We start from the raw sequence: 22,027 nt of genomic DNA, 5'->3' as shown, positions 1-22,027 counted from the left end.
CCGATATTCTGACAAACAAAGTCAATGGGGAATCCAGATTCACAACCATGGTATTAACTTAAAAACTGCAGTCATTTACTTAACAACCATGGGCATAAAATACAAATGAAAATTAAAATAGTGGGAAAATGGGAAAAGAGAAAAGTGAAGGATGAAGGGAAGAACATAAGTAATTATATGCAGAGGTAATTTTCTAATCTAGTCAATGGAGGAAGCTTATAATTCTAAACTGGCAATACATTTCTTTAAAGAATATTTAAATAAAAAAGCTTGAAAACCAGTTCAAAATATTTTAGAACCTTTAGATTCTAATGTATGGGTACAAAAATATAATAGAAAAAGATGAAAGTAAAAGAAAGTAGTTGTTAATTATTTGAAGATTTTTCCATAGCGTTGAATTATTTCCCGAAGGATTAACATGAACTCTGCAAGGTATTCATAACACTTACATGCTGATTCTGTATTAAGCTATCAAGCTGAGGTTCAATTGGAATGTTGAAAACAACACGGATTCTGCCATCTGAGATAACATCAGAAGAGTCCTGAATCTAAGAAAAATAATTGATATACTCAGGTTTACAATGGAAAAAAGTCTTCCAAATATCTATAGCGATTACAGGTAGGTCTTGACTTACGACTGTTTGCTTAACAACAGTTCAGATTAAAAGCCTTGGAATGTGTGCTTTATGGCCTGTAAAGCATTTCTGATCACTGCACCCATCTCTGTCATGTGATTATGATCTGGTTGTTTGACAACTTGTTTGTATTTACAACTAGTTACAAGCATCCTGTGATCATGTGACTGCCATTTACAATTTTCTCTGCCAATTTCTACAGAAAGTCAATGGGGTAGCCAGAAGAAAAGACTGGAAGATGCTGCTGCCTGACAAAAAGATCTTAACTTTGAGGAATGGCTGAAAGAGCCAAAGGATTTCAGCTCCATGCCTGCTTGACGCAGAGCTGAAATCTTTACTGCCTGCTTGCACGGAGCTGAAATCCTTCTGCAGGGAGCCAGCCCACAGAAATAACAGATAACGGAGAGCCAAAATTAAGCTGGATTTTCAGCCTGAATGGAAAGACAGCATGGTACGGTAAGGAGTGTGGGTGCTTCAAGGGGGTGGGGAGACCCAGTGCAATCACTTGGATTTCAGTAGAGAGGATTTTCAGCTCCTGAGTAGGAAGACATTTGTGCTTAGTCTGCACCAGGCCTCCTTCACCCTCAAGGTACCCTGCACTTTTTACCTCTCTCCACTTCACAAGTGCAATCAGGAGTGCCAATATTATAGACATTAAATAAGACAATCATATGATGTCTCATTTAACAACCACTTCACTCAACACCTGAAATTCCTGTCCTAATTGTAGTTTTAAGCACCTTTTCTGTGAAAAAAAAATAAGAGGTGGGAATATTATATATGTTGCTTGGAGTTCTAGAAAAAAAAGACAAGGCAAAAATCGAATGAATATATTTTAAAAACAGATAAAGGCAATTACATATATTCAACAGACAAATGATAGCTCAAAAACATAGATAAACATTTGATCTATTTCTGATAGTATTAAATTTATAAAATGGAAGATTATTTTGAAACTAACTTCTCCTGTGCAGCCATAGTAAGGTGTTCCTATCATGAAAACTGTGCATCCAAGAGGGAATAGGTCATCCAAAGTTTTTAGTTTAGAGAAATGGCAATCAAAAGTTTTTATATCCTGCCAAAAAAAGCCAGAAAGATACATCACATTAAGACAATTCACACTAACCACTGTAACAATGCTTGCCAATGATCTATTTTAAAACAGCAAGTTTTACTCTTCAGTGAAGATACTTATCCATGAATAAATTTAGGAATTTCTATTAAATAATGTCCTTCACCTGTTCAGCACAGTCAATATCATCTTAAGTACAAAACAGTTACTTATGACAAAAGAAAATGGTAGTGATAAGAGTGATGAAGATCTGCTAATATTTCTTCACTATTTATGGTCTATGTAAATGTCTATGTAAATATAAACATGCATACATTTCTAACAAATTAAGAAGCTTAAGCTGAAAAAATATTTTAAATTTGACCTGTGCTAATAAATACGGATTCCTTGAATTGATAGATATGTAAATAAGTATAACAATAACAAACTTGAAAAGCTCACCTTGACAATTGTCTGGTATGCAAAAGGTAGAGTTTGCTTGGACCACTGCTTTTCAAAATACACTTCACCATTTTGATTTAACTGATACCTACTCCCAGTTAGTAACTGGGCATATACAATTATAGATGTTTCATTTATAATTACTCCTTTTCTTCTTTGGTAGCTGATAAAAAAAACAAATTATACAGTAAATTAGAATTTGCATTTTTTGAGAAATGGTATTTTAATAAAAAAGATAAAAAAAATAATAATCATTTTGGGGGGGGGAGTCAAACCAATAATAATAAAAGATATTAATTTAAATCTATTACTTTTTCCAAGAGTTTGCAAGGATGTGCTAGATTCCTAAATTAGACAAAAGGTAATAAGATTATTAAAAGCCACTTTTCTAATAAACATTAGAAATTGTACATGTTATGGAAACTAGCAGTAGAGATAACACCTGTGAAGCCTTAAAGTCTGACAGGGATATAAGGAAATTTCACTTATCTTCTTCCAATCCAAGTTCCCATAATATATCCAGCATATAGTTTGATTAAATAAGGGGAGCATATATAGCTGTGTCTTTTGCCAATCTGAAGCCAGTCTGCTTCACCCAAACTGTGGCATCCTGACTTGTCCATAAGTTTTTCACGAGGACATTGAGATGTTCTGGGATTCTCATTTTAATGAGCATAATCCACTTGATATAATTTGACATAACTCCCCAATCTTTTAGGTACCAGGGACAGGTTCTGTTGGGAGGTTTTTCCACGGACCATAGGGGCTGTGGTTTCGTGTGCTGCCTGCATCCCATGGATGGGGCTTCGGTTGTTTGCGTGGCCCGGTTTCTGACATGCCGTGGCCCGGTGCTGGTCCACGGACCAGGGCTTGGGGACCTCTGCTATAATCAATGAATCACATACCGAGTTATATTCGGTATTATTTTGTTTTCTCAATTATCCAGCACCAATCACCAATAATGTCTCATGCTCCTTGGCCTTTTATAAAGCCATCTTAAACATTTGGCATCTCTTTTTTTCATACTCTTCTCTAATCTGCATTGAATGATCCTAAGCATTATTTTGCTAGCATGTAAAATTAATGATGCTGAATAAGTACACATATGTGTTTGAACGCTCCATTAAGTCTCCTTCCTCCTCCCGTACCTCTTTTGGTACTGGAATCTAATTGATCTCTTCCAATCTATTGACCACCTTATGGTTCATCAGATTTGCTGGCACAGGTTTGTTAGAAAATGTGAGTGATTCTTCTTTTGTTGCCATATTTCAGTGAGAATTCTGTCAGTAGTATGCTGAATGCCATCTGATATTTTCTATCTATGTGGTTTTCTTGGTAAAAATACAGGAATGGTTTACCATTGACTTCTCCTGTGCAGTATGAATTGATGCCTTTGCCATTGTCACTAAAGTGATCATCTACTTTCAGCATCTTCCCACTGCTGCTGCCTAATATAGTGCAGGCCTGTTTTAAATGAACTTTAGATAAACTTTAGATGAGTTTTAGATGAAAGATGTTCATACTGGGTGACCTTATTGGGAATATATCTCTTACTATATACTTCCAACATCCTGCCCAGAAACAACCACCACTACCACTACAATGAGGCAGCATAGCAGGAGTTTGGGGGGGGGGAAGAAACAAATAAACAGTATATTAAGACTAAAAAAAACCCAAATTAGTATTTTTTTCCACAATTATCTTTTCATTATTGAGGTGTTATTTGCTGAGCGGACTTTTTAAGTATACTTCTAATGATTTGACTTGGCCTAGCAGTTTCAGCACAGATAATACAATATTTCTTGTGTTAACTGAAGGAACAATCTCCAGAATGCAAAGACAGGTTATTTCCTTCATACTAACTTTCTATGAGAGAAGAATATTTTTAGCAAAATTATTATAAAGTAATGCCTTATAGCAGGGCTTTTCAACCTTTTCACAGATTGTACCACTTTTATGATATGGCAATATTCGAGTACCACCAGTCACCTAGCAAGTGTCAAAAACTTGATGATAAAAAAGATCACAGTGTCCCAGGGTCATGTGATCCCCTTTTGCAACCTTTTGACAAGCAAAGTCAATGGCTGGGGGTGTGGGGCAGCTCAATGTCGCTCAGGTTGCGGGGAATCTGTGGGGAGTGTGGGCAGGGCTGTGGGGGGGATCCAGGCGTCTCCAGTGGAGGGGTGGACAAAGAGACCCAGTTTTGTAACCAAAGCAGCGATAGGATAGGAGACCCTCAGGATAGGCCAGGAGGAGGGAGCAAGGGAATGGTGAAAGGGCAGAAGGGCTGCTGGTGGCCAAGTGCTAAGGCAGGACTTTCCTCAGAGCCTCCCTCCCTCTCATTCAATCTCCTTCCTTCCTTCCTTCCTTCCTTCCTTCCTTCCTTCCTTCCTTCCTTCCTTCCTTCCTTCCTTCCTTCCTTCCTTCCTCCCCTCTCTCTTTCCCTGCCTCCCTGCTTCTCATTCCCATCTCCTTTCTTCCTTCCTTCCCTCCCTCCCTCCCTCCGTTTTCCTCCCTCCTTTTTCTCTGCCTCCCTTTCTCATTCCTATCTCCTTCCTTCCTTCCTCCATGCCTAGGAAGGGATAAGGGGAGAGGGAGAGGCTGGGCCGTGCTGCCGATGGCCATGGCTTGAAAGGCCACTGTAAATTCATGGACAAGAGCCGCACAACCTTAAGAACAGAGTGGCGGGAAGATATTTGCGATAAGGGAGGGAGAAAAACAGACAAGAAATGCAGCGGGGGAGAGGTCACCCTCTGTGAGGAATGAAAAAAGGGAGCATCCCCTGAAGGCAACCAGCAAATGGTCCTCACCCACTTCACACATCCAGTTCTGTGGGCTCCGGGGGAGGGCATGCTGTGACCAGTGTGAGAGTCCATGTTACTTGCATTATGCCACCCAGCCCCTCCGTCCAGTCTGCCCTGCTTCGGCAGAAAGCGGCATGCTCTCACTGCGCAGAGAGGCTGGGCTGGGTGAAGCAAAGCTAGAGAGAAGCGGAACCTCCCTGGGCATGTGCACAGGAGGCAGCGAGCACATGGGGCCTGCAGTCCTGGGTGACCATTTTGCCCCACAGGCTGTGTTCTGAGCGCTTCCCTTTCACCCAGGACACCAAGCCCCGCATGCTCGCCGCCTCCTGTACATGCGCCCAGGCAGGTTCGGCTTCTCACCAGCTTTGCCTCACCCAGCCCAGCCTCTCCGCCCGCTAAGGAGAGCGTGCCTCTGCCTGTCAAAGCTCACAGCATCTCCTCCCCCTGGAGCCCACAGAGCTGGGTGTGTGAAGTGGGCAAGGGCCCTTTGCCGATGTTCAAGGGATGGTGCCTTTCTTCATTCCTTGCAGAGGGTGACCCCTCCCCCGCTGCATTTCTTGCCTGTTTTTTGCTGCCACCTGTGTGCCTGGCACGGATGGCTGCCACAAAGTTATAGATCAGCTCCCGGCCGGCCTGTTTTATCTCTTCTCCTCTTTCCCCTCTTCCTTCTTCGTTTCCCTTTGGTGCCGCTCCAGCTAACTCTGCCTCCTCCCAAGCCTGAATCTTTTTTTTCCTCTTTCCCGCTCCAGCCAAAACTTTTACAGCCTCTCCTGTCTCTGCCCCCTCCTCCTCCTTCCTCTTCCGGGTGAGCCAGAAGTGCAAATCCTGGGGCCTTTGTCTCGCCCCAGCAGCTCCTGACGACTCTCTCAGGGCAAGTCCTGTGCTGTGCCACTTTAGCTCATTCCCTCCCCCACCCCCCGCTACACATGGCTAGGTTGGGCAGGGTTGCATACCACCTGCCAGGTGCCAATGTACTTGTACACATACCACCGGTTGAAAAATCCTGCCTTATAGTATTCCTTGAGTTTGGAATTCAAAATAATAGAGCTGAAGAAGGGAGGGACAGAAAACTGCAGGAAGTAGGATGAATTCAGACATTCAGCACAGTGAAAACAGTGGCACATTTTTAATGTCCATATAAATCTTTCCCCCTGTAACTTTTCTATGGTAGTGCCAATAAAGCTTATCTGTGTTTGTATCATATTCAGATCTGTAATGCTATCTGGATTACACAATAATATATTTAGGCATGTTTTATGGGCTGCTGAACAAAGTTAAAATTCTGAAAGCATGTTGTCCCAAAATAGTCAAAATAAGAAGCTTTCTTTTTTACAAAATCATTTCCATGGGGGAAGGAACAATATTTTATCACAAGGCAAACAAGTGAGGTATCTTCCTCCCAACTATTTTATCTTCTTTACCACCACCATCTTTTTTTACTTGCTTTGTTTGAGGCAGGAATACACATAAACAAAGCATCCAAACATACATCATTTTTATATTCAAAGAATGCCTATGAGCTTACACTAGAAGAATTTTTGGAAACAAGATAATGCTGGAGATAAGGTTGTCTGCTTTATAATATGTCATCCTCCCAATTTAAACAGTCTAGTGGACTTAGAGCAGAATCAGGGCACAATGACATCTATGGCCAATAGGGTTATACTAATCTGAGATCTTATACTTCTAAAACTTTCTCCTTCTCCTGTTTAAAGTACTTATATAGAACACATAATTCTTTTCTCTACCCTTAGATCCTTCTACACAGGTAAATAGCTATAGCCCTATTTAAATGTTGCCTATATGTGTATTTTTATTTTTTTAATAAACTATAATTGAGTAAACTATAATTAAAATACTATTAGCCATTTTAAAGAAGTCAGCTTTGGGTTTACCACTTAACACTTAGTAATTCCAAAGATACTCCAGGTGATACTCCACGCTCATTTGTATACTATATCAGAAAATGACCTCTAAAATGTTTACTGTGATCATGGCTTTAGTGGAATTTACTATATTCCACATTCACCAAAGCTACTAAATGCCAAAACTATATCTGACCATGTCTATGAGACTTTCAATCATCCAGGTCATGGTTGTTCCAAAGGTGCTTTTCAAAACTGGACTTTGTTTTTTCTTTGAAAACATTTTACTTCTCACCCAAACTTCCTTAAGTTCTGATCTGATCTATATCCGAACATGCATTTCTAAATAAGTCATGTCCACAAAGCAACCTGCTCACTCTTAATTTTGTTTTAAAGTGTACAAACTATAAATCAAGTATAATCTTACTGTTCTGAAATTCCCTGGATTTCTTTTATCCATACATTATTTTCCTTTTCTCCAACAAATGTTACTTTAGTTGGTGGCACAGCATTTCCCCTATAAAGTTTTTGGGCTCCAGGATGCTCCTCCAAGTAAAACCTTAAATAAAAGCATGCAGTTAGTTTAAAATAATACATTTTAAAATTTCATCTCAGTTTTAACATCATTACACAAGTTTTAAGTATCTTGAATTCAGTCAATATTGATGACATTCTTATATTCTTTGAATTTGCTTTCCTGGAGAACTTTCATTAATAATATCATCAGCACATGGGAGAATAAAGCTGTTGAATATTTATATACAAAAGCTTGCCTTTCCAGTCTTGACCGAAGTGTGATTTCTTCCTTGATAATTCCTTAATTAGGGTATTGTTTCTTCCCTAATTGTTTATCTGGTACTGTTTTCTTCCTATCTGGGCATTGCATACATTATTGGCATATGGTTATGTCTTTTGAATTGCATGCAGATGAAATGTATGCATCTGTTGATAGCTAATTCGTGCGATTGGTCCTGGTTATTTTGTAACATTACAACTGTCCACAAAAGGAGTTGCATAAGAACTTACATACCGCAAAAGACACACTTCAGTAAGCCAGAATTTCAGCAAGAGGAAAAAGACTACACATACAACATCTTCCAATAAGTACACATATCATTTCATTAAAAAGTATCTAGGTAATAATTATTGTATCACAATCTTTCAAAAGGATAACTTGCCATACAACAAAAATTTATGAGATACCCAACAGACCACCATAAGTACTTGATATTCCTCCAACACATAAACCAACAAAATATCTCCAAAATATCTTAAGCAAAGGCCCAGTAACCAAAGATGAAAAAGAACTCATCTACGATATATGCTGTAAAGACTGAAACAACAATTATATAATAACACAAATAGGTAGAAGCCTGGCAGAATGCATCCTTAACATCAACTGGAAGTTAGAAAAACATGCTGAAAGTGTCTTAATCTATCAACACTTAGATAAATTCAAAGACAATTTTAAGTGGGAAACTGTTGACATTATAGGTCAAGCCAAAACTAAGAAAGCTAGGAAATTCCTGAAATCTTGGCATTCTGAAAAAAAAAAAAACAAATAATCAGAAGTCAGAATGGAAACAAACAGCTTAGAGCACATTCCCCATTATAACCAGCACCTACATAAGCAGTAAACAGCCTTAGATAAACAGTCAGGAAAGAAACAATATCCTAATCAAAAAACTCTTAAGTAAGAAACCATATCCCAACCAAGACAAGAACAAGCTACCGTAAATGCCGGCGTACAAGGCGACCCGGCGTATAAGACGACCCCCGTCTTTATAGCCGGGCCACATTCCTAGAACGTCGTCTTATATGCCGGAAACTACCAGTATTTCCGGCATATAAGACGACTCGGCGTATAAGACGACCCCCGTCTTTGGCGCTGATTTCAGCGCTCGCGGAAGTCGCCTTATACGCCGGCATTTACGGTACCATATATAAACAATCAGCAAACATCACTTTCCATACACTGATGATGACACCTAGTGTGTGGTAATGAAATGTCTATAGGAAAGCAACTCAAGTTCAGCAAGCGACAAGAACCTAACAATTTAATCAACCCTATTACATATTTTATTTATTAATCACATTTTACTTTATAAGTAACTCAAAGCAGTGAACATTCATAATGTTCCTTCCTCCAATGAGAGGAGGGTTGGGCTGAGAGGAAGTGATTGGCTCAAAGTCACTCAGCTGATTTTCATGCGTAAGGTGGAATTAGAACTCACAGTCTCCTAGTTTCTAGGCCAGTAGTTTAACTTAGCAAATATATTATTTGTCAATGTTCTTAAGGTATTAGGTGAAATTGACTAGAAATTAATTTGCTAGTAACACAAGTTGAAAGTAGAAACATATTCTTGGAGCTTCTTACAATTTTGTTTTAATATTATTATTTTTTAAATCTTATAAACTCTTGTTCCACCATCTATCTTCCAAAGTTTAGCCTTAAAAGATACATATACAGAAGCAAGTAAATAACTCTTCCAAATCTGTCTCTTACTTAGTTTCACCATCAGATACAGCAACAGCTCTGGCTTCCTCAAGATGTGGCCAGTTAACAAAGACTGATTTCCCAAGTATCAAACTGGCTACTTTTTCTATACCCTACAAGAGAAAAATAATTGTTTAGTGCAGCAAAAGAAATCCATTTCTACATTTGTATATTAGGATACATAAATCGTTTTTTTAAAATGAAATGGCTACAAGTAGTCTTCACATAACAACTTCCTTTTTAGATCGTTTGAAGTTATAATGATGCTGAAAAAGTAATTTTACAATCAGTCCTCGCTCTTATGACCATCACAGGATACCTGTGATCATGTGATCGAAATTCAGGTGTTTTGCAACTGGCAGGAATTTATGGCCATGGCGGCAGCCCATAGTCATGTGATTGCCATTTGCATGCTTCACAGCTGGTTTCCAACAAGCAGAGTTACCGGAGAAGCCAGCAATAAAGTTGCAAGTCATGGTTATATTATATCTTGCTTAACAACTGCAGAGAAAGTGATGTTGTAAATGTGATGCAGTCATATGATATCTCACTTAATGACCATGTTGCTTAGCAATGGAGTTTCTGGTCACAGTTGTGGTTGTTAAGTAAGAACGACCTATAATTAAATTTAGTAATTAAAACTAAATTTTGTTCTCCTTGGATTGTTTATAATTTTTATGAATAATTCATAAATACATGTATTATTTTAAACACATACTTGATGCAAGTTCTATTTTTAGATTTGTCAGTGAAACTTTGATGATATGTCTTATTTTAAATATTCTTAGCAGGATTGCCACAACATTAAGCACTCTTGAAAATATTATGCAAATCAATAGGCAAACACATCAGATTTCAGATGTAGAAATGATAGTACTAACAACCTGATATGTTGCCTGGTTTTATGGCCATTTTCTCCTTTCTCCTATTCCCAGGTCTGCCAAGGTGAACATAGCCTCTGCCTTCTTTTCACATCAGATATAGATTTAAGTCAGCTTCAAGTAAAAATGTGGACTTTTTTTTGGTGACAAGATGATGTCCAAAACATAGCATTTCCTACACAAAGGACTCATTGTTCAACATTTAAAACAAGCATTAAAATAGCATGTTACTGTACCCTTCCAATTTATCACCGTACATGCTGTGGAAACACATCTAATGTCTCTTTCAAAAAGAACAAACCAGGTAAGACTAGTTCCTAAGATCAGCTCAATTATAAATAAATCAGCAGTCAAGGAAATCAGTACTCAGGACAAGTGTCTCTAATTATTTGCATTCTATATTCCATATAGCTTCTAGCCAGATTTTTATTTACAAACTTCCCAAATTTTTCCCACAATATTATCACCATACTGTATTCAAAATGAAGTTTTCAATCCCCAATGGTATGTACTTTACTGTTAACTTAAATTCAATAATATGTCCATTAACCTCAGAACTTACTTAACATATGGTAGAACTGTGAATTAATCATGTAATGATAATTTGTGTTCATTAATTGAAGTATACCTTCTTCATCAGTGAGTTATTTCAATAAACTCTCAGATTCTCAACCAGGTTTTAATTACTATGTTTCAAACTGGTTGTTTAAGTGATGCATTAATAATGTTTATTAAATTAATTTATTATTAATGTAGTGTAATAGAGATAGCATAAAACCCTCAGGCTGCACACTGAAATCTAAACTACAAAGAATATTATTTCTACAAAACAAATTTGAGAAAACCTACTTACCAACTCCTCTGAATCTTCTGCAGCTATAATTTCCAGCATCATATTTTCTCCATGACTGCTTTGCTGAAATACTTGCACCCCACTTTTTTTCAGACCAAACTAGGACAAGGGAAGAAAGACAGTATTTACTCCAAAAGAGGATCTCTCCCCTCAAATTACAAGAAACAAAATCCTGGGAAATACCATAATAATGCTAGGGATCCCAACTCCTGAAAATTCTTTGCTGCATATGACATGCCCATATATTCACATATATGCATGTGAATGCATATTTGTGAACACACATATATGCATTCACAAACACACAAAATATAGGTTATACTCACCATCACACACAAACATACACACACAAAGCATACATATATATATATATATATATATATATATATATATATATATATATATATATGACAGGGTGCATCAAGAAACACAAAAGGTAAATCTCCTCCCCGTCTCTTCCTTCCCTGATACAGCTGACAAAGGGAGAAAGAGCCTGTGGCCTAGAGGTTAATACAGCTGCCTAACATGCACACAGCTCAGGTTCGAATCTCAGAAGGGTATGTCTGGCTAAAGAGAGTTAAGAAACTCGAAATAGCTATTCCAGTTCTCCTTTTATTCTTTGTTAGCAATCTAAATAATGTGTGTACAGTACATACGTACATACATACATACATACATAGGTCTTTAGTTATTTGGGTTTTCTCCCACATAAAATTGGAAGTGTCTTGGCGACGTTTCGACGAAGTCCCATTCGTCATCTTCAGGCTGGTGTTTTCAGCTTCTTGCTCCTAGAAGCAAGAAGCTGAAAACACCAGCCTGAAGATGACGAATGGGACTTTGTCGAAACGTCGCCAAGACACTTCCAATTTTACGCGGGAGAAAACCCAAATAACCAAAGACCTACATACAAACACCCGCGAAAACCTCAGAAAACAAATATATAATTTGATGTATATAGCATATGTACCAAAACTACACTTCAATCAGTCACTAAATAGTAAGGGCCATGACTAAAATAATTAAAATGAAATTATATCTAGTTCAAGCTGCCAGTAACTAAACAAGCCAACTGAACCCCATATGCATCTATTTCAAACCCATTCAAGCCACCCTCACATTCAGAAACATAGAAGTACAACTACATATATTCTCTTTCATCTTTTTAACAGAAATAGCAAAAGAGAAGAATGAAGATGAGCTTGTGAGAAAAGATAGCTATGCTGGAGAGAAAAGTAAAAACAAATTTGGATGGAGATGAAGTGAGAGGAAATAGACATGGACAGGGCTGGAGAGAAAAGAAAGCAGCTCAATTAGACATTAGAAAAAGGATACATATCACATTTTACATTTTACCTTGTGATTAATGTGTTTTAGAGTAGGAAAGCCACGAAAATATAACTTCTCGGTATCTAATTGAGTTATTTTATTATCGGCTATATCCACATGCCAAGCATCTATAGACACAGCTTCACATCTACATAAAAGAAAGAAAATAAATTAAACTGCAGATAAGCCACTAATCATCATTAAAGGGAGATCATGAAGACATTGATGTTATGGGTGTGTATGCATGTGTTAACAACTTTGAACAGAAGAATGCAAAACAATAATGCTGAAGCCAAGAGCTTTCCTACACAGGTATAGGTAGTTTTTGACTTATAACCACAACTGAGCCCAAGATTTGAGTTGATAAGAAAAGATTAATATTCTGTTTCCTTCAGAAGTTCAAGGTGGTGCATTTCTGTCTCCACTTTTAGTTTATCCTTTCCATTGACAACAGAATTCTATAGACTTACCTAGTATGACACTTCTCTATGGGAAGGAACTTTTCTGGCCATGGTGATAAATAATGTAATTCTTTATCTTTATCATATAAGTACATTAGGCATTCACTATGTCTATTTCTTTGCTTTTCTTCTGCTTTCAATAATTTGTTGCATGGTTCCATGGCTTCTAATAATCGTTTCTAAATAAAAGACAGAATTTTGTGGTCATGCATTATTCATATACTTTTAGAATCTTATAAAACATGATAAAAATACTGGACTGAATCAGAGTCAGATTTCTTTATAAATCAGTGGAACAAGTTACTATAAGGCCACATGCCAGGTATCTATAAATATGTTAATCTAAATTTATGCTAATTTGTCCGGCTGAAATCCATGACTATTAAATTAAAATCATTGTGGTATTAATGAGATTTATAGATTGCTGTACCAGAATAAATCTCATTAATACCACAATGATTTTAATTTAATAGTCATGGATTTCAGCCGGACAAATTAGCATAAATTTAGATTAGCATATTTATAGATACCTGGCATGTGGCCTTGTAGTTAACTTGTTCCACTGATTTATAAAGAAATAACATTCAATTTTAAGATCTGCTGAGATAAATTGGTAATGAACAGGAAAATACCAAATAAGGAGCATATTTGGGAGAGGTATAAGAACAAGAAGACACATTTCTATTATCTTTTAAAACTGGTGAAATATGTGATAAATAATAACAATAAAAATAATAAAGCTCTCACCTCATCAATAAATGGGATTAAAACTACAGCTTCCCATTCTTGTTGCTTTCCATTTAAATCAGTTTTAAATTCTGTGGGATAATATTCAATAATGGGAGACTCTTCACTAGTCATTAAATGCTGAGAGATAGGAAAGGAAAATTCATATTATTTAAACATATTAAACAGGACGAATATAAAAAATTAAATGTATATGGCAGAAATGCCAAACAAATCAAAATATGGATCAATTAAGTATTAATAGCACTGAACTAGTATGCCTATATACAATGTGAAAAAGTAAGTATATCTCATTGAAACTTTTTACTTTTTCAAGATATTTCAATATGTAGATATTTGATCTTTCATTTCAACAATATTGGTAAGGGACATACAATATAACAAACATCATGCATAATTTATATTTTGTACTCCAGTGGGTAATTTAAATAAACCTAAATGCAAATTTTGCATATGGAAAAAGCAAGTATACCTCTACATTTATCACAACCTCAAATACCTAAAATTAGTGTAAATTAATTAGATCAGGTGCAAATGAATAGAATGTCATTAAAGAGGATCTGGGAGGAACATGTCTTATTTAAACCTCAGACATTTAGTTTGATTTGTTCTTTTTTGAAATGTGTGGTATCATTATGTTTTGCATCAAAAGAGCTCTCTGAGGTCTTCAGAAGGATTATAGATGCCTATGAATCTGGGAAGGCATTTTAAAAGATTGCCAAACAAGTGGACATTAACAATTCCACTGTCTAGAATGGTTCCACTTGTTTCATCTACAAACGAAAAGATTTCAAACAAATGTCAACTTGTCCAGGCTAAACTGTCCCAGAAAGTTCAGGCAAAAAGTAGAATGCAAGATACTGAAACAAGATGCTAAGAACCCCAGAAATTGATTCATGACCTAGAGGTAGCTCTCATCACTACTCATGTCAAAGGGTATGAGTCTACCACTAGAAAGAAGCTACACAAATTAGATCTACGTGGCAAGTGTGCCAGAAGGAAACCTTTGCTGTTCAAAAAGAAAATCAGGGCAAGACCAAAATCTGCTCATGAACACTTAGGCAAAGACTGGAACTTCTGGAACAATGTTCTGAACAAGTAAAGTAAAATGAAATTATTTTGCCATATTACTGATCAAACACAGCATTTCACCAGAAGAACCTGATACCAATTGTAGTGGAAATGGTATAGTTTGGGGCTATTTTGCTGCATCAGACGAGCTTACCATCATAAAACCCACTATGAATTCTTCATTGTATTGGAGGGTGCTTGAAGATAATACAAAATCATCTGTCAGAAGACTAAGGATCGACTGAAAGTGAACCTTGTAAATAACACTGATCTTAAACATTCCAGTAAATCCACCAAGAAATGATTGGAAAACAAAGAGAAAATGGGGGGGGGGGTTTGGAAAGGCAAAGTCAGTGCTTGGATGTAAATCCCACCAAGATGCTGTGATACGACTTGAAATGGGCTTTACATACAAGAAACCCTTCAAACAACATAAACACTGCATGGAAAAGTGGGAAAAAATTCCTCCCAGTCAATGTTAGAGATTGGTAGGCTGCTCTGATAAATATTTACTTAAGGTTGTTTCTACCAAAGGGTAAAACAAGCCAAGAGTGTACTTGCTTATTCCAGATGCGAAATTTGCATTTATATTTAAATTACATAATGAAATATAAAATATAAATGCTACATGGTATTTGTTATATAACTTTTATCTATCAATAATGTTAAAATGAAGATCAAATAACTGCATGTTGAAATATTCCAAAAAAGTCAAACATTTCAAAAGTATAGTTACTTTTCACATGAGTATAAATGAAGGAATTTACCAATACAAATGCACACCTTATCAAAATATTGCAACCTACCTGATAACATTTCGGTAATAAATCCTTGCTGGCTGCAGGCAGTACTGCAAGAAGTTGTTCAAATGGCATGAATGGTTTTCCTAAATCTAAATTAATCTTAAGTTCATTGATATTGCAAATATCTGAGAGATAAGGTGCATAATGGAAAGGGTAGTACCTAGAAGGAAATAATATATTATTTCAGTTCTTCAAAGTGCTTAGATGTATGAAAAATCAGTATTTTGAGCTTATTCAATCAAAAAGCTGAAGGTAGAAAATGACATCTGCAAAACATGTCATTTGAGTGACATAATTTGAGTAACATAATTCTGAGAGTGAGATAGAGGTTGAGAAAGAACTAGAAGGGTTTTCTTGGGTCTTTTAGTGTAAAAAATTAACCTAAAATATATAAACTGATCTATAATTTCTTTTGTAATAATTAGCTTACCAGCTCCAGGATTGAACACCATGGTAGTAATAATGCAATATCCACTGTATTGCTTGAACATAACATTTTGCCTGGTCAGCCAGAAAGTCACTAAAAAAAAAGCCACAAATACATACATGATGGACAGAAGTAAGAAGCTGTGCATTTAAAAATAGCTAAGCAACTATGTCCATCAAGGGGCTGAGATATTACAGCACTTTGGCAAGTTTTTCACAGCAAAAGTTTATAATACTTTAGTGCTAACACTTACTCTGAAACAACTTCTATGCCCATCTTTGTCATATAATATGTTCGTTTGTATTGTCTAAATTCTGCTTCAAACAAGCTATCATCTTCCAGTTCATCTTCTAATGCTACTAAGAGACACAAAATAGAATAATACTCGTTATTTAACAATTATTAACACTGTCCATACTATTAGATATTGAAACTTACTTATCTGCCAAAAACTCTGCAGTCAGCATTAGTTTTTAAAATTGACATGGTATACATTAAATGTGTCAAAATATAAAGAGCTCTGTTAATTCAGGCTATATAATGTCCACCTTCAGCAGTATTATGTTTACCACAGTAGTTAATTAGCTAACTCAGAAAAGCACATAAGCAATGCATATTGCAGTACCACTATTGTACCAAATGTGAATTTACTGGTTTTGAATTGGAAAAATAATTTTCTTCAATCAACTGAGCATGACACATACACTATGTAAAATACCTGAAAAATCTTCAAGTATTTCATCAGAAAAATGTCAATAAAACGTCTAATATGAAATTATGGATAAAATAAAAGCACAGAAAAGAGTTTTGTAAATTTTAGTGTTCCTGGAGTGTACCAAATCCTAATAAGAGGCTTAATACAGTGAAACTTTTTTCCACTGGTAGCAGGTAGTTAATATAAACTATACTTATATTTATATCTACATATAAAATACCTAACTGGCAGCAAAACATAGGCAAATATATGGAACTTATTTAACATACATTAGAAGTTAATATAAACTACATAGCTCTGCTTGCCATGTGAGAATAATCTTCTATATTAAGTTTTGCAGAAATTCAAGAAACAAGTACAAAAGTTTGTATAAAGCAATACATTCAAAACAATTGTAACCTGTCCTGCATAGACTATAGGTCAAAATATGAACAGTATTTCTGAACTTACTTTTTGAAGCTTCTACATTTTCACTGTCAGTTTTCTCTAAAGCATCCAAGCATATAGCATTTTCCTGAGCCTGTTGAAATTCAAAGTAGTATTAATACCATAATGCTACAGAAAGGAAAAGTCTAAATAACAGCACTTTCAATACATCACTGGACATCTCACAAATTGCTTCTGATGGTTGGGTTACCTCCAGAGCCAATTTGGAGTTCTTGAAGAAAAACAGAGCAATTTATAATATCCCCCTCTAAAAAATTAGTAAAAATTATTAAAACAATTTAAATTGACATAAGCAGGCAGCTGAAACTAAAATAAACAATTACAAAAATACAAGACCCCACTAATACAAAGCAATGAAATTCAAGACTTTGCTAATTTAAGGGGAAAAAAAGCAAAATCCAATATCATATGGGTAAACTTCAGCTTTTAATTTTCTCCTGGTAGTTACTAGGTCCCCTAAAAATATACTTAAGTGTCTTCCTCAGGAGGAAATGCTAAAGAATAGGTGAGAATGAAAACCACTCTATCACCTTGCCAAAATTGTTATCTAAATGCACAGTCAATTATAAAACAACTGGATAAGCCTGATACATAAACCTTAAAGAGTTTAGTAAATATCACTTTGTATTTAATGAGAATAAATTATAGAACCATAAAGTTGGAAGGGACCTCAAAAATCATTTAATTCAATCCCTTGTCCAATGCATGAATACTTATGCATCCTGGACAAATGGTTTTCTAGTCTTTTTTTGAAAACCTTTATAGTGATGGAGAATTCACAACTTCAGAAGCCAGGCTGTTCCACTGCACAATAGCTCTTGTAATCAGAATATTCCTTATATCAATCTTTCCTGCTAAGCTTCCATGCACTGTTTTTAGTCTTACTCAGGGATGCTATGGAAAATAAATCCATATATGCAACATCCCTTTATGTATTAAAGCTATCATATCTCCCCAGTCTCTTCTTCTTTAAGCCAAACATAACAAAGTCCTTTAAGCCAGGCATGTCAAACTTGCGACATCACGTGATGTCGTGTGACGTATCGTGACTTTTTTCCCATTACCAGCAATGGGGTGGGCGTGGTTTTGGTGTGATGCATCTGGCCCGTGGGCTGGCAGTTTGACATGTCTGCTTTAAGCATTCCTTACAGGACTGAGCCTCCAAGCTCCTTACCATCAACGTCACTCTTCTCTGCACCTTTTCCAGTGCCACAGCATTCTTTTTGCGTGGTTGAGACCAGAACTGGAAACTGTATTCCAGGGATGATCTCATTGGGATGGTAGTACTTCCTGTGATCTTAACCCTATACCAGCTAATGCAGTCCAAAACTGCATTAACTTTTTTGGCAGCTGCAGCACATTACTGGCTCATGTTTAATCTATGATCTATCAAGATTTCCAGATGCTTCTCAGAAGTACTTCTATTCTAGATTCTTGTTTTTATCTGTACATCTGTTTTTTCCTAAGTTCAGAATCTCAAATTTCTCATCACTTAGCAACATTTAACATTGAATGGAAATTTGCTTCATTGGTTAATTTAGTCTTTTGGTCATAATGCATAATCTCTTCCTTAATCCCTAAGGATGTATTTTCAGCAAATTTGCTCAAGGCATTTCTCTTGGTGTCCTAAGGGCCACTTGTATATATTTAGGAATACATATAGTAAACATCATTACATGTAGTAAGCATTGAACATTAATTTCCCATTTAAAAAACAATAAGAGTGATTTCTTTCTATAGATTATCTCAAAATACTAACCTTTAGATTTTTTTGTTTTTTTGACTCTTCAGCTGCAATACCGGCTGCTTCATTTAAATATTTATTACCAACTTTGCTTTCAAACCATTTTAGATCTACAAAGATTTCACTGAAGTGTTCACGATCAAACTATTAATATAAAGGGAAAGAAGAACAAGCCATCAGTCTTGCCAACATACAAAAACAGAAGCTCTAGAATTCTGTAGATTCACAATATAACTACCCAATGAGTAATTGGAAAATCAACTGAATCAATGTCAGGCAGGTTTTTATCTTTCTAGGTCAAGTATCAAAAAAGATATATTTTGATTTGAATGCCTATTTTCCCCTCAATTTTCTTCTCTTCTTTAAAACCTGTTTTACAGTCAAAGTTTAAAAACAGAAAGGCCCACATATAGTTAATCAAATACTATATGTAAAAAGAGTATAGTAAAAAAATCATAAGACAGTAGATGAAGCAAACAAAATAGTTACACTATTAAGTATAGAAAGGTAATCAAAAGAATTATGGTAACCTTTGTGGAAATCTCAAATTATATGTCAGCTCAAAAGAGAGCATTTTCCTCCAAGCTAACAAGGCTATGCCTTAAAAGAGGCAATGCAGGCATGTTCTATTCATCCAGATAGATAGTTGCTATTCCACAGGAGAATTATGGAATTTTCCTTAATGTGGATGACAAACATTAAATCATACAAGTATAAGGGTTCTCCTTTGAGCTGAACATACTTTATTGGGTAAGTAATTAACATAGGAAAAAAATCTTGCAAACAGGCCTGCTTCATACACGATGAAGATGGTACTTCAAACTTTCTAGAAACAATTGTTAAGAGGCTAATATTTCAGTTTCTGTAAGGGCCAATTGTGATCAAATGTTTGTTCATTTATTGTGAAATTTATCTATTACCTCAATCTTCTTGGGCTCTTAGTGGTTTACAGATAATAAAATAATTGGTAACATAATCTCTGCTTATCAAATTAAAAAAACAAAGTGGTGGGTTGTGCTACAAAACCTACAAGTGTTAAATGGTTAATACAAAAAAAGGCAAGGTGAAGGATTTTACATATTTGGGGGTAGTGTTCCAGAATATTGATGCTTGGAAGGCCCATATTGGTTATGTCTCTTCAGAAGCACAAAAAGTACAGCAGCCATTATGAAATTCACTTGGACAAAGGATAGGTATTGCATACTAGCAGCTCTGAAACTTTGTTTCCATGGTTCAAATACTCAATGGTGTTCAACTGGTGCCACATTATAGGCTACTAGAGATTTAACAAACAGTTCTTGAAAATATTGTTTCAGGTACTCAGAGGCACAGCTAATGCATCCCTCCAGGTGGAAGCAGGTTAGCCAAAAATTGAGCTGAGGGCACTGATTTACTCCTCCTGGCTTAAATACTATTATTTTCCATCAAGACTGATCCCCTGAATACTTGCAGATCACTCACCTAACACAAGGTGTCATTTGGACTCCTCTTTCTGGATTACACTTAAGCTAAAAGAGAGAGGGTTCTAGGCATGAAATATCAGAATGAGTTCAGTCAGATTCTAGTGCAGCTCGGAAATGTATAAAGCACCATAGATAGCAATTAGGCAGATATTATAAAAATACTTAACCAAAACTTTTTCAAGAGTTGAGTTGAGAAGTTCCTTTCTTAATGAATTCTAATGCTATTGCTTTAATTTTATGCAGTACAAAGAATACATACTTACATCTGACAATTTTATAAGATATTTCTCAAAACGGAGCAAGTTGAGGTGCCCACTTTCATTTATATAACCTAAGAAACAAAAAAATGATTTATATTTACAACTATGAGCTGTGTTTCCAGCCCGATACTATTAAAAAAAATGATCTATACATTCCTTCTGTTCAATGAATTGTGGGACTTCTATTTGAAGAATGGGGGTAGCATACTAATAAACACAGATGCCTTTTTTTCACTGCAGCCCTCCACTCTTATTTAGATCAGATTGGAAAAGCATGGGAGGTATTGTTAAAAGGGGCACAATATCACTTTCTCCTCCAGTGCCAGTGAAATACAAGTGAATGCAAATCATTATTTACTAGGTAGACCAGGTCAAAAAAAATCAGCTCCACAAGAAGGCTTTTTACTTTTATTGAGACTAGCTATATACCAGCAGAATCATCAAAGTTGGTGTTCTTCCTTCTTAAAGTTAAGTGAATTAGTTAAGTGCCTATTTGAGCCGCTTCCAGTATTATCTGGATGTTTTGAACTTAATGTTTTATTTTTTTTTTCTTTTTGCCTTGGCAACATGCTTATGTTCCTTAAGGCCAGCTTCCTTACAGGTAGTCTTTGCCTAATACCGCTGACCTTCAGGTACTTTTCTACTCTTGTTGAAAGGCCTGAGAGCCTATCCAAAGCTTGTCACACCAGACCTTCTTTACCAAAACTGACTCAGAGCCAGTTCTTTATTTTAGGCTCATGCCAAGCACTACAGTCACGTGCCACTATGCAGGGAGACTAGATCAGAGGGGAAATGGGTGTAGGGAATTAAGTGGCTTTCCTCAGCGATGTATAGACCTAGAGAAGTGGCAGCTGGTCAAAACTGCTCTAGGCTCCGGACCTCTGCTTTAGGCCCAAGCCAGGCACTTCTGCCAATAAATGCAGGACCAGGATGGGGCAACTGCAGCTTTGAACCACACTGCAGCCACCATTCCAGCTCATGTGTAGTCTGTGCCAAGCCTACCAGAGACTCCTCTATCCCCTGAGGCACTTGCTTAACGACAACTTGGGAATGCTGGGATTATAATTGTTGAGTGAAGGGGTCACACTGGCATGCCGTTTAATGTCCCCTTTGCCCGACAATCAAGATTTCAGAGCCAAATATGATAGTCAGTCAAGGGCTACCAGTATTTTCTACAGGACCCAATCTACATAATGGAAGGAAAAAATGCATTTACCAGCATGAGTACAGACTATGATAATTATTTTCTTTCCCATTCTATCTTTTACTCTCTAGCAGGGCCTACTGCAAGACCATCTTGCAGTAACTATGTGAGATAGCTTACCTCCAAGTTCAGGCAATGTAGTCATGTATGTCCTATAAAGCAGCGGCAATGCATCATGGTTAATATGAAAATGAGGTAGATGAGGAATAAAATCATTTCCAACAAGAAAGCCCATTAAAATCCAGTCATCTATTATTCTTTCAATTTCATATGGAAACGAAATCTTGTCCTGATAAATGTTGACACAAATA

At 36.4% G+C, this 22,027-nt stretch overlaps 1 protein-coding gene across 3 annotated transcripts in view; it reads right to left on the bottom strand.

Moving 5' to 3' along the window:
• XRN1 (5'-3' exoribonuclease 1) overlaps window positions 1–22,027 on the bottom strand; it is a 62,301-nt gene that overhangs the window by 33,266 nt on the left and 7,008 nt on the right. For 2 of the 3 annotated variants that reach the window (XM_039357420.1, XM_039357419.1), the window contains exons 8-23: window positions 21,837–22,005; window positions 20,516–20,583; window positions 18,805–18,933; window positions 17,049–17,118; window positions 16,137–16,242; window positions 15,887–15,976; window positions 15,460–15,616; window positions 13,583–13,702; window positions 12,845–13,014; window positions 12,402–12,522; window positions 11,049–11,147; window positions 9,324–9,427; window positions 7,245–7,376; window positions 2,149–2,311; window positions 1,597–1,710; window positions 450–548 (exon numbers count right to left, since the gene is read on the bottom strand). In XM_039357420.1, the coding sequence (XP_039213354.1) occupies window positions 450–548; window positions 1,597–1,710; window positions 2,149–2,311; window positions 7,245–7,376; window positions 9,324–9,427; window positions 11,049–11,147; window positions 12,402–12,522; window positions 12,845–13,014; window positions 13,583–13,702; window positions 15,460–15,616; window positions 15,887–15,976; window positions 16,137–16,242; window positions 17,049–17,118; window positions 18,805–18,933; window positions 20,516–20,583; window positions 21,837–22,005 (1,911 nt within the window). The remainder of the gene's footprint in view (window positions 1–449; window positions 549–1,596; window positions 1,711–2,148; window positions 2,312–7,244; window positions 7,377–9,323; window positions 9,428–11,048; window positions 11,148–12,401; window positions 12,523–12,844; window positions 13,015–13,582; window positions 13,703–15,459; window positions 15,617–15,886; window positions 15,977–16,136; window positions 16,243–17,048; window positions 17,119–18,804; window positions 18,934–20,515; window positions 20,584–21,836; window positions 22,006–22,027) is intronic. The other variant, XM_039357421.1, reaches the window with a different exon arrangement.

The sequence above is a fragment of the Crotalus tigris genome, unplaced genomic scaffold (assembly GCF_016545835.1).
Source record: "Crotalus tigris isolate CLP2741 ecotype Arizona unplaced genomic scaffold, ASM1654583v1 scf7180000018923.2277400, whole genome shotgun sequence".
NCBI classification, from domain to species: domain Eukaryota; kingdom Metazoa; phylum Chordata; class Lepidosauria; order Squamata; family Viperidae; genus Crotalus; species Crotalus tigris.
This window is presented reverse-complemented; position numbering and strand designations above follow the sequence as displayed.